This window comes from Paramisgurnus dabryanus, chromosome 5, assembly GCF_030506205.2.
Source record: "Paramisgurnus dabryanus chromosome 5, PD_genome_1.1, whole genome shotgun sequence".
NCBI classification, from domain to species: Eukaryota; Metazoa; Chordata; class Actinopteri; order Cypriniformes; family Cobitidae; genus Paramisgurnus; species Paramisgurnus dabryanus.
The window spans coordinates 17,022,211-17,035,943 of NC_133341.1; the positions used below are offsets into that span (position 1 = coordinate 17,022,211).

A 13,733-nucleotide genomic window follows, 5' to 3' on the forward strand; every position below is an offset into this window, starting at 1 on the left:
TATTTAAAGGAGGGGCTGACATCATAAACTAGATCTGCTTTTGTTTAAAAGTGCATTGCTTGACACATCTCATCTGAAACTGTAGATGAGACGTGTGTCTTTATTTCTCAGGAGAAAATAAATGAAAAGCAGGAGACTTTAGCAGAAGTTACTATTTACTTTTCTTAATGCTAATGTCCCCTACGAGAAATAAAAAGAGATCATTAAAGAGATCTAATTTGTTACTTCGGGCAGAACCTATATTAAAGCTTGTATTCTCCTTTCTTAATTTTTTTTGTTTATACATCATTATGTTTTATTCTTTTGTCTCAGGTGATCCAGCGTAGAGAAGATGGATCTGTAAACTTCTTCAGGGAGTGGGACTCCTACAGGGAAGGATTTGGAAAAATCACCGGAGAGCACTGGCTTGGTAAGTCGACGCTCAGATGTGATTTTGTGTGTGTTGCAGAGCCTACGAGCATAAACTGTGATTTTTAAGATTATCTTCGTAAAAACCTGCCAGCACCTCAACACCTGCTTACTCTTTCAACCACATACACCCAGAAAATTGCACCCTTTACTAAGTGTTTTTCTACACATCTGTTTAAAGTAGGGATGCAGACTGACCTAGTTATCATAAAAACCCAGCTTGGTTTGACAGTACAGCATACTTACTAAGAACATCATAGAATACAGGGCACAGTAAGCCTGCAGTGAGACAGGCCGATTATACAAAGTATGGATGGACAGCATCTTTTCAAATCTCATTCTTAACCTTGTGTAATCAACCTAGGCCGGTCCCTGAAGTGTGCGATCACACCGGTGTGATGTGATAAACACTCAGTGCATCATGTCACCTACCACCAAATTCAAACCGGCTTTCGGTCCACACAGAGAGATGTGCTGGATGAGCGGCTGTGAACCATTCATAAATAACTACTAAATAACTAACTACATAACAAGCAGTGTTTTCAGCCTCATGATGTGTTTATGTTGTTACTTACACCTGTGGTTCATTAAAGGATTAGTCCATAAGTTCTTTAAAAATAAATCCAGATAATTTACTCACCACCATGTCATCCAAAATGTTGATTTTTTTCTTTATTCAGTCGAGAAGAAATTATGTTTTTTGAGGAAAACATTCCAGGATTTTTCTCATTTTAATGGACTTTAATGGACCCCAACACTTAACACTTAACACTTAACAGTTTTTTTTCAACGGAGTTTCAAAGGACTCTAAAGGTCCCAATCGAGGCATAAGGGTATTATCAAGCGAAACGATGGTCATTTTTGACAAGAAAAAAAATCATCACGGATGACAAAAGGTCACGAAGATGTATGCGAAACTACACCCCAGTGATTACAAGTGTGGAGAAAGAGGACGATTATCGAATGATAATAATTAATGTCTTTGTGTCAGTTTATTGTTTAAAATGGTCCGCAAATGTGAATTTCATATATGTAACATGTGACCTTTCCACGGCATTACGCAATTACGTGAGGTCGTGCTGGCGCATCACAGGACCGGAGATAGACAAGAAGTTGTGGTTTAAAAGTGCATATTTTAATTTTTCTTGTCAAAAATGACGCTCGTTTCGCTAGATAAGACTCTTATGCCTCGTTTAGAGTCATTTTAAACTCTTCTGAAACAGTTAAAAAACTGTTAAGTGTAGGCTTGCCGCAATAATCGGTGAAACGGTGATAACCGGTGCTTCAGCCTCTCACCGGTTAGATCACTTGCCCACCGCGACACCGTCTTTCACCGTCGTTTTGATATTTTCGTGTAATTAAATCATTTAATTTCGTTAGAGAGAAAACACTTACAACTGAATGTGTCTGCTGACTGAATTTAGCGGAGCTGAACGCGCGTCACGTCACAGAGCAGCAGGTGTCAGATTTCATTTATTTCTTTCAGGGTTTGCGAGACGAGCTGACTGACCAGATGATGACAGAAGCCGCGTGCTTACTCGTTTTTGTTATAATATACATATATGATGTTTAATATAAGCTAGATCATTTTTGTGTTTTTCATCAAGAAAAATAATAAACCCATCATTCAAGCAGCGCTTTATGGAGAAGTAGCCGGTTGCTCTGCTTGGGACTGTCAGTTCCCTTTCAGTCGGTCACTACGACGTCACGTCGTGACCGACGAATTGGGAACTCGCTTAGAGAGACCAATCTGCTTCGTATACTACTAAAACGCCAATGAACTTGGCATTGAGATATTTGCATAATGCTGGCGCCGCCCCGCCAGGTGCCTTTATAAGCAGCAGGTGCAAATAGGGAAATTAGCTTTTTCGCTTCGAAAGCCGGCTTTATCTGCTACTGAGAAGCTACTTTACTCTGTTGGGATTTGATTGCTGAAGTTGGTTGAACTAGCAGTATCACAGCGGACGCTTCGCTTATTCCACGGCTCTACATCTGTTTATTGTTTTGAGTTTAGTGTGTGCGTTGCCTTCCTGTGCGCTCATCAACTAAGCATCTGAGTGAATTTCCCTAAAAGAGTGATACGAGAGAGCTTTGTGCCTTGTTAAAGGCAGCCACTCTCTCGTATATGCGGAGATCAGCGTCCTTTTCAGGATAGCTTTTCGCCCGTGCGATCTTGGATGCAAGAAGTATAAGGGTTCCAGTGACGGTCACGAGCGCTGTCTTCGTGCTCAGGCATCGAGCACTCCGGGGCTGCGTTCGTGGAGAGTTTCTGTTCTCTCTGTGAGAGCATAACCCTCTTGGATTGCGGAGACGACTGTCGTTTCTACGGGAACGCTGTCCGCGCCTTTGCAGTGCTGACGCCGCCATGGTGCGGCTGTCAAGCGCTCGCAGGGCGCCCTTCGCGTCACTACGCTGAGTAGGACGGAGGATGCGTCCTCCACCTACCGGCCTTCTCATCCTCAGCCGGTTGAGGCTCCGGTGGAGACTGCAGAGTCGTGTTCTACGATGTCTGCCGAATCCATTGGACCTCCTTCTGGTCCCGTCACTTCTGCAGCATCAGAGGGGTGTCCATTTTTCCTCCGAGGCAGAGTCGTTCCGGAGATGGCGGCCGTGCCCGCGAGCGGCGGAGACGGTAGAGTTGGAAAGGTTAACCCCTCTCCGCCCGAACCGTCCCGCCCACATGATTGGTACTTCGGAGCTGCTCGGGCCTCTCGGTCCTCTCCTCCTGTGCCTTTCTTTCCCGACGGCACTAAGAGCTGACGTGATTTGCGGCCGTCCGGCCGTTCAGCTTCACCCCTCACCTCCCTCACCAACGGAGCCGCTAAGGGCGGGGACCCCTTTCAGTGGAGCGGGATGCGTTCCTGGAGGGACCACCCAACCCTTCCCTCCCGTGTTTGTAGACAGTCGTCCGGTTACGGGCGCTGCCCATCAGGCATGCCGGAGAGGCGGCTTCGGCCCTGCACGCAATAACGTTGCTGCAGGCTCACCAAGGATTTACGAGGGAGCCCGCGACCTTCAGTCGTGCGATGTCCACCAGTGGTTCAAGATCGCCACCTTTGGCGTGTCTGGCTGACATGACGGACGCAGACGAGAACAACTTGAATGCTCCTGTCTCACAGACCGGCCTCTTCGGCGAGCCAGGGGAGTCGGACAGCTCTGCTGCGCAGACTGAGGCGATCTCCTAGGTCATGCCCCGGCGGAAGAGAGCTGCCCTTGGTCCACCACGCCGGCTCCTCAGTCTGCCTCTCGCCGTCGGCGTCCTGCGGCGACCACCTCCGTTCCCCTCCTCGGACCCCATCTCGGCAGCGCAGGGGAACCGGTCGTCAGCAGCTCGCCTCGCCCGCTTAGCCGCTTCCCGTGAAATTCGGGAGTTTAAGTGGCCAGTGAAGGGCGACCCGGATTGGCAGAGGATCACTCTTCAGGAGATGGAGCTCCTTCCCCCGATAGAGGGTCGGGTGGAAAAACCTTGGTTTGCATATGTTCCACCGGCTGTTCGGCCGGTACCCACTTAACCACACATAAGAGTGCATTCCTCTTCCCTCTCTAGGTCTCCGGAGGATCGAGAGAGCCGTGAGCGGGTACACACCAGCTCCCCTACCTCTCCTCTATCGCCAACGGGTGACCTGAGGAGTCCGAGCTCTCCGCTGAGGAGACCGGACCACCAGCACCCTCATCGGAGTCTGCGCCCTCCGTAGAGGAGACCAGATGACCGTTACCCTCAGCAGGCTCAGGTCAGTGTCACACACACATACTGTAGATGTTTATGCTGTCACAGCAGACGCACCGGCAGTCCCACCTGTCTCGCTTCGCTGCCCCACCACGGGTACTTCGGTAGTGTCGTTATTTCTCCTCGTACGGTGCCTGGGTGCTTGGCTTCAGTTCCCAGCCCGTTTCGTTGGGTTTTACGCACGATCCGCCTCGGTTACGAATCCGGCACACCCCAAAATTCGGGCTTTCGTTTCACTGTGGTGAAAGCGTCCGATGCACATGTACTGCGTGCAAAAGTCGATATCCTGTTGGCGAAGGATGTTCGAGCCGGTCCCTCTTACCGAGATGATGATGATGGGGTTTTTCCAGCCTTTATCTCATAGTACCCAAAATACGCGGCGGGTTACGATCGATTTGATTTACGCACCGGCTCTACGAAGGTGTTCTTTTTGGATGATAACGCCGAGGCTCGTATTTCAATATTCAGATCGGTTTGCAGCCTTAGACCTGTAAGACGTGTACTTTATGTGTCCATCTCCCCCCGCTTTAGACCGTTTTTTCGCTCTGCGTCGTGGGGTGGGCATATTAATACTAAGTGCACCATTCGAGCTGTCTCTCTCTCTCCGTGTCTCCATAGTCACGGCATTAAAATGTCAGAGAGAGAGCGTTGTTCGCATTCTGCTTTTAGCTACGTCGACTTATAATAGCCCGTTCTTGGCAGACGTGCGCGAACACAGAGAGTTAATGCTTCGGCATCTCGCTCGTTTAAGTCTTCAGGTCGGCTGGGAAAGAGCAACTTTGCCCCGTGCAGAGGATCCTTTTTCTCAGTATGGAAATAAGACTCGATCGACTAATTGGCGTGTTTTACAAGAGCGCGCAACCAGTCAGTTCTGACTTGCCTCGCTTTAATTCGAGGGAAGTACGCGGTCCCTCTGAAACAATTTCAGAAGCTCCTGGACATATGACAGCATGCTGCGGCTGTGACGCCGCCCTAGCTGCTTCATATGAGACCGCTTCAGCGTTGGCTTACGATCGAGTCTCGAGGAGAGCGTGGCACACCGACATACACCGTGTAAACATTGCACCTGCGTGTCATTTCAATTTTTCCCCGTGGTAGACCCGGCATTTCCGATAGAAGATATGCCCCTGAGGGGTCTCCTGGCATTCAGTATATTGCAATGCCCTCAGCACGGGATGATCAGCCACGTATGACGGGCTTGCAGTCTCAGGGGTGTGCATAGCACCCCAACTGCCGCGAGCGGTGCGCTGTATATCTGGGACTTGTACGCTCCGCTATGGAGATGCGAGGGAAGGATGTATTAGCCGACACCAATAACATTGCGACTGTTGCGTTATTTACCGTTAAGGCGGTTTTGCGCTCTCGTCACCTGTCGCATCTCGCTCGTCATCTCCTCCTTTGGAGTCAGAAGCATCTGAGGTCCCTTCGTGCCATTTACATCCCGGGTACGCTCAATACAGCATCAGCGCGCTTCCCGAGCTGCGCCCCCGGCGAATGGCGACTCCACCCCCAGACGGTCCAGCTAATTTGGAAGAAGTTCGGTTGTGCGTAGATAGATCTGTTTGCGTCGCCGGACGATACCCACTGTCGCCTATTTTATTCACTAACCGAGGGCAGCCTCGGCGTGGATGCGTTGGCACACAGCTGGCCGCGGGGGATGCGTTAAGACGCATTCCTTCCAGTGAGCTTTATTGCGAAGACTCTGTGCAAAGTCAGGCAGGACGAGGAGAGCCTTTTATTAGTCGCCCCGTACTGGACTCCAGGAATTGGGTTTCAGAGTTAATGCTCCTCGCGACAGCCCCTCCCTGACGATTTCCCCTGAGGAAAGACTTTCTTTCTCAAGGAAGGGGCACATTATGGCACCCGCGCCCCGACCTGTGGGATTCCATGTATGGTCGTTGAGCGCGCGCAAGGTTTAGGTGATTTATCGCAAGCGGTATCTAACACCATCGACGCGGTTCGAGCACCGTCCACAAGACGGGCTTACGCGCTTAATGAAACCTTTTTCGTCACCCGGTGCTCTTCGCAAACGCGAGGACCCCAGAGAATGCCCATTAACATTGTGCTTTTATATCTTTAACATAGGTTAGATGGTAGGCTGTCCCTCCGCCATTAAAGTTGATATCGCCGCTATTTCTGCTTATCACTCACTTATCAACGGCAGATCAGTTGGCCAGCATGATTTAATTATTACATTTTAAGAGGCGCTCGCAGGCTAAACCCCTCGCGCCCTCCCTCTTTCGCCTGAGACCTGTCCATGGTGCTGAAGCCTTCAGGTCTCCCTTTTGAGCCTTTGCAGTCTACGAGTCTGATGTTTTTATCAATGAAAACTCTGACCCTGATAGCATTGGCCTCCATGAAAAGAGTAGGGGATTTACATGCATTCTCTGTTGACGATTCGTGCTTTTAGTTTGGTCCTGCTGTCTCACTGAGACCCAGACCAGGCTACGTGCCCAAAGTTCCCACCACTCCCTTCAGAGATAAGGTGGTGAGCTTGCAAGCGCTGCCCCCGGAGGACGCAGACCCAACCATGGCTTTTGTTGTGCCCCGTACGCGCACTGCGACTCTACGTGGATCGCACGCAAAGCCTCAGGACCTCAGACCAGCTCTTTGTTTGTTATGGTGGCCAGCAGAAAGGGAAAGCTGTCACTAAGCAGAGGATGTCTCATTGGATAGTTGATACTATCGCCCTGGCTTATAATCTTCAGGGTATTACTTGCCCCTTTAATTTGAGAGCGCACTCCACACGGAGCGTTGCCTCATCTTGGGCTTAGCTCGTGGTTCCTCGCTAACAGACATCTGTAGAGCTGCTGGTTGGGCGACACCTAATACGTTCATTAGATTTTACAGTGTTCGTATCGAGCCTGTATCCTCTCGTGTTCTTTCCTCACAAGGGGGAGCACGGAGAGCAGTCTCGCAGGTCGGCTTGCAGCCTCCAACTGATGCTTCATAACTGTGTCAGTATGGAAGGCCTTCAGTACAAAAATGCGTAATGGTTTGAATTGTTCTTCCTCCGCTGCCCTGGCAGCCTTTGTTGCGGAGCATTGGCTGTCAGCCTTCACTAGCTGCATCCTCGCAAACCTACGTGTTGGCTCTGGCTCCACATTGTGTCCCACCGGGTTCCTTTGTGAGTATTTTTCCGTGGGGTTAATCCTACCAGCCCACGTTTCCCTTAGCAGAGCACTGCTTTGCTTACACAGCCACGGCTGTCTTTATTCCTCAACTACGGTTGACTTCGCCCACCATTAGCCCTTAAGACGGGCGGTGGCTTCCGCAGCGTTCCTATCCCGCTCAGGTAGGGCGCTTCCCAGTCGCTGGCACTTCTGTGGGGTTAAAGGAACATCTAGTGCCCGGCCTTCTGCCTTAAAACCTATCTCCTCCTCCTTAAGTGGAACCGGAGGGCTTTACGCAGACACTGGAAGAGGTCAGCCCCTAGTGGCGTTTTGGTAGGGATTCCCAATTCGTCGGTCACGACGTGACGTCGTAGTGACCGACTGAAAGGGAACGTCTCGGTTACGGATGTAACCCTCGTTCCCTGAAGGAGGGAACGGAGACGTCACGTCCCGTCGCCACAGGTGCTGCCACCTGCTGTTTATCGGCCGGTCTCATTTTCCCGGCTTTCTCAGCGAAAAGAAGCTAATTTCCCTATTTGCACCTGCTGCTTATAAAGGCACCTGGCGGGGCGGCGCCAGCATTATGCAAATATCTCAATGCCAAGTTCATTGGCGTTTTAGTAGTATACGAAGCAGATTGGTCTCTCTAAGCGAGTTCCCAATTCGTCGGTCACGACGTGACGTCTCCGTTCCCTCCTTCAGGGAACGAGGGTTACATCCGTAACCGAGACGTTTCTGTGAGAGTTACCTGCGCACATTGACTCAAGCACTTAATTAAACCAGCTGTTGCACTCGCATTGCACTCAAATTCATACGCGATTTAACGCAACGTACGCAAGCACTGCATTTAAACAGTTGCGTAATTCAAAAGTAAAAGTAAAATGTGCACGTCTGCATGCGCATTTATAAGCCCCTCCCACCCGGTGAAACCGGGATCACCGGCATTGTGACGCGCCGATTAACCGGTGGGAAAATTCTGTCACATCGGCAACCCTAGTTAAGTGTTGAGTTAAGTGTTAAGTGTTGGGGTCCATTAAAGTCCATTAAAATGAGAAAAATCCTGGAATGTTTTCCTCAAAAAACATAATTTCTTCTCGACTGAACAAAGAAAGACATCAACATTTTGAATGACATGGCGAGTAAATTATCTGAATTTATTTTTAAGAAAATGGACTAATCCTTTAACTAAGAGTAATGTCAACATATCAAGGAAGTGCGGTCATCCAAGGTGGGGGACCATGGTAAAACCAGTAAAGCCTTTCAATGCAACTGCAAGTGAACAATGAATACTAAAAATATTCAACTCAAGCAAAAAATTAGCATGACACAAATTTAAATCCCACAAATAATCTAGAATGAGAAATGCAATGCTTTGTGAATGTACATAGCATAAGAGCCACATTCATTGTTCATTGTTAAGATTGCTTATAACACCCTATGACCTCAGACAGCCATGTTTCGAGTTTTACATGGTTAATTACGCTTAGCACTGTTTGGAGAGTCCATTACTGTAGGAATGGGATAAATAAACATTTGATAGTGGTGGGGGCTGATGGCTGGAGGTTCTAACCTGAATAGAAAAAGATTAAGATTGAGCATAACACAGTATTATCACCTGATGAAAGTATGAACAGCAGCGCTCATTCTCTCTACATTTCCTCCTCTTCATGTAGCAAGCGGGATTCAAATCAGCAAGAAAGCCCAAATTGCTGTGTTTACCATTTTAGCGAGCCAAAATGGCTTTTGACAGCCAAAGCGCTATAATCAAGCTCTTAACCTGCAGAGAGGTTTAAACCAGAATCATTATTGTGTGTGAGTGTTTTTGTTTCTCTGTGTGCATAATGAGATGAGCAGTGGTGACTGGCTTGTTGGTCTCTGCTGAGATATAGAGAATGAGAGAGAGAGAAAGGAGAATACAGAATTGAAAGAACTGAAACGCACCATGCGAGGTCACAAATCAGTGAGTCGTGTGCAGGTGACAGATGGATGTGACATTACTGACCCATGAGAACGTAGATGAAGATACAATCTGCAGTTATTTCATCTCATCTCCCTGGTGTGGCCAAGTAAGGCTTTTGCTCCCTAGGGCATTCTTATGAATAGAAATAAATTCTCTGTGTCTTTTCTATGTTAAATAGATTTAAATCAAAGAGACGAACAGTTTGGTTTAGTCAAGTGTGAACTCTCCAACCCCGTTTCTCCTTCAGCAGCCACATATCTTGTATTCACTGTGTGCGCGACGTGTTGCAGATGGATGGCGGTCATTGCAATTTTCTATAGAGTTTACTGTTCTGTTCGGTCCCCACAGGCTGAGAGAGGCACAGGAGTAGCATGCAATATTCTCAGCGTGAATCGCCTCTTTCCATCTCACACACGAGATATTGTTTACCCCTGAGATTTAGATAAACCTTAGATCATGTTCCTTTAAACCAGTCAAATTTTCAAATTCCCATATGACTTCCTTACCCTTAACCCGTGTCATCAAACATTTGCTCATGAGAGTTTAAGTGATGGCAAAAGCTGCCCTTGTTTGATGAATCACGTCTAGTTTTGTGATACACAACAGTTGACTTTTGGAAAACAGAGCTTACCCTGTTACAGTTTCACCCTGCAATCTGTGCCAAAGTAAAAAACGGCTTGCACTGAAAAGTACAGGTCTGCCAATATTTCAGTATCTGACTTTTATTCATTTATTGATTTTTTTCACATTTATAGCAGCAAGGACTTTTTTATGATTGAGTTAAATGTGAATTGGGCATTGCTTTGCAGTTTCTCGGTTGGAATGACTTTATGAGGAATTATGAAAGAACCCAGGAAATCGCATGGCGAGCACAGCGTTCCTTCCTGTGTTAAAGTATTTCCCGTTTAAAAGAAGCTGAGGTATTTTTAAGTGCCCAATAACTATGATTTGATCCTTTCTATAGAGTGCTGCAGGGATGACATGTTTGTAGGCCAATCCGGAAGTTAGCGGGACACTGGTTCCCTCGCCAAAAAGCCCTATTAATTTTCCCCATAGACTTTTGGATTATCGCATACTGTACATTAAGCTCTGTGTTTAACAAAGGTTTATAACACATGTTTTGTCCAACAAGATAATCTTCAGAGAGGAACACAATTATTGAGATAAGATCATTGAGAAAGGATTTTTATACTTATACAAATCCTCCTTGATGATTGATAATAAAAATAGCAAAAACCTTTAACATGCCATATATAATAAAGATGAGGGAATAATAATTGGATTAAATAAAGTATCACAACAAAGTCTAAATTTTTTTTTATTCAACAATAACATTTAAATATATATAATATAAAGCAACACTATGTATTTTAACAACTAAGAAACTACACTGTAAAAAAAATCCGTAGAAATTACAATGTTATTGCAGCTGGGTTGCCGGTAATTTACCGTAGATCTACATTTATGTTATTTACTGGCAAGAGTTTGTTCAAAGATAAATAAAATTTAAATATTAACAAGTCTTTATCTTTACAGAATAAAACTATACAATAACAGTCTCATGCAAAGCATTCTGGGAACCAGAAATCATCATCAACCTTTTTCTGTTTTTTGCTTCAGATTTTGTTTCCCAGAATGTTTTGCTTGATGCTGTTTTTTAGTTTTACTCTGTAAAGACAAAGACTTGTAATAGTTTAATGTTCATTTAACTTTGAACAAAATATTGCCAGTAAAAAACATAAATTTAAATCTACGGTAAATTACCGGCAACCCAGCTGCAATTTCTACGGAATTTTTTTACAGTGTATTTTACTTTCATTTTACATTGACAGCATGGTTACACTGCAAAAAAAGATATAGATTTAGAAAAGAAATAGATTTATATTTATCCAATTTAGAAAAAAAATGTCAAAGAAAAATTAAATTAAACATAAACAAGTCTTTGTTTTTACAGAATAAAATGTTAAAAAACAGCCTCATGCAAAGAATTCTGGGAACCAGAAATACTCATCAACCTTTTTCAGTTTCTTTTTCAGATTTTGGTTCCCAGAAATGCTTTGCATGATGCTGTACTTTTTATAGTTTTTTCCTGTAAAGATAAAGTCTTGTTAACTCTTTCCCCACCATTGAATGCCAAGAAATCAATGACAAGAAAACGCTTCCCTGCCAATGACGAGAAATTCCGGCTTTCTGCACTTTCCACACTTCTCCAACTTATACAACCCGGAAGTAGCGCATCACATGAGAGAGAGAGAACTCTGTGTATCAAAAGTCCTTCACAAAAATTGAATTATCTCAGCTTTTTGCCCAAAACTTTGTGTTTTTTTAAGAAACCTACCCATATTTGAGAGGTGATAAAAAGATAACTAATGAAGGTAGAAATCATGAAAAATGCTGGCGCTGGCTGGCAACTTTTTTTTTAAAGGCTGGCGGTGAAAGAGTTAATGTTTAATGTTAATTTATCTTTAAACAAACTGTTGCCAGTAAATAACATACATTTAAATCTACAAAGTTACTGGAAAACTGCTGCCAGTAATACTGCAATTTCTGCAGAAATTTTTAAATATTGTACTTTTGGCGTTACTTGTTTTGGCGTTGTACGTTATTCTTGAGCAAGAACATGCAGACCAGAGTCTTGCACAGATCAATTTTTGTAGACCAAATCACTGCTCTGTGCGGCCAGGTCAACCAGTGTCCGGTTGCATAAACATAGCCGTGACGTTAAGACTGCGTCTTAAGAATGATTCTGACTAACTAGCAATTAGTTAGGGCTAATCAGTCTTATTTGGATTTAAATTAGACCAATCTACCTTTCTATGTAACATACTTAAAACAGTTATGATCAGTCTTGAAGAAAAATATTAATGACTAACTTTTAATACTAGTCTTAAAGTTTTATGCAACCGGCCACAGGGGAGGGGTGTCTGGGGATCAGGATAATCGCACATGGAGACAATTCTGTAAAGTAAATGTGAGTGCGCCATTACGCACACTCTGTAAATACGTTTGATGATTTTCCCTGCGATGTTGTTAGGACTAGACTCACCATCAACTGAATTTGGGACAGAAAAGCTATGGGAGGCATGTGGACTTTGATCTGTTCTGAGGTACCATGTCCTGAGGACTTTTCAATATCTTCAAACACGCTATTATTTCAACTAAAAGAGTTTTATTTGACCTTTGTTTAAATGAAATATTATATTCAGTGTAATTATTTCTGTAATACTGCTAATCTTAGTAAATCTTAGCTTGTATCAGTTGCCCCGCCCACTCATTGCCGTTCTTCTCACAACGTCCACGCCCATTTAAGTAGCATTTTTCAAAATTATAGTGAGGTAGACTGGAGCTGAAACAGCGGGTTTAAATCTAGAATAACAGACTAGAACCACAAAACATTTTTTCAAACTCATATGCACACAAGATGCTGAAAAAGTTTCATTCTTTTGGCTGGAGAAAGATTTTCTTTCCATTTATAAGTTGCTTGATGCTGGAGTCTGCTGGAGTAGAGCACAGTGTCAAGTGAAACCAGACTAAGGGCAACCCACATATCGACACTTACAGATAGCTGTTTTGTATTTGTTTCTAAACTTGTTTGCTTGTTGCCTTGACTCTCAAAAGTAAAGAGTTAAAGCAACTTTGTAACTTACTTATGATGTGTATAGGAAAAGAGAGCATCTGATACAAGTATACAACACATCTGGTCTGCTCTAAAAAAAAAATTGCACTGAAAAGTTGCAAAAAGATCGTTGAAATAGTTTAGATCAGCAATAATTTTGTGTCCTCACGATTAAAGTCCCTTAAAGGGCAATTTCATCGATAGAAATATTAATCTTTATTGAAAGTGGGTCATATTATGTAACATACATTTGTATGAAAAACTACAGCTCCCACAATGCACAGCTCTGCAAGCCACTCCCATTAATCGGAACACCACTCAGATATGCTATTGTGTACAGAAATGCCACGTTAGTAAAACACGCGTGTAACCACAGTAGCAGCGCGACCGTCAGAGAAGAAGAAGCTTGGCAAGTTAACCCACAAACGAAGAAGAAACAGCAACTTGTTGTGTATGATTTGAGAAGACCAGCAATGATGGAAGTAAATAAACAGGGACTTTTGTTGCAGTTTGAGTTAAATCACTCCTCAACTTGGCTCATCTTTGTTTTCACCGTCGCAAACGGAAATACCTATGACGCAGTTTTTTTACCTGATGGGAGGATGGTGGACCAATCACAGCGCTTGCGGTCCGCGTAGAATTGACACGCTGACTTGACTACAAATCGGGCTTTACACACAATAACACTTTGGTCTGGTATGTAGCAAAGTCTTATTCAAACGGTAACGTGAGGTGTCAGATCCAGTACAAATTTCTTTTCAAGTACTTATTAAAGGGTTTGCATATTAAATGTTTATTTAGTTTTACCAATTTTCTTTTTGTCTCTTGTTTACTGTAATTACATCTGTGTTATATCGGCCTCATTGCTATCAAAATATAGACATATAAAACACCGCTTAGATATGCTAT

General features: G+C 44.6%; 1 protein-coding gene across 2 annotated transcripts in view; it reads left to right on the forward strand.

The window, feature by feature from the left end:
- Positions 1 to 13,733, forward strand: part of fibcd1b (fibrinogen C domain containing 1b) — a 107,308-nt gene that overhangs the window by 64,710 nt on the left and 28,865 nt on the right. For both annotated transcript variants that reach the window (XM_065266981.2, XM_065266982.2), the window contains one exon: positions 313 to 409. In XM_065266981.2, coding sequence (XP_065123053.1) covers positions 313 to 409 — 97 coding nt within the window. The remainder of the gene's footprint in view (positions 1 to 312; positions 410 to 13,733) is intronic.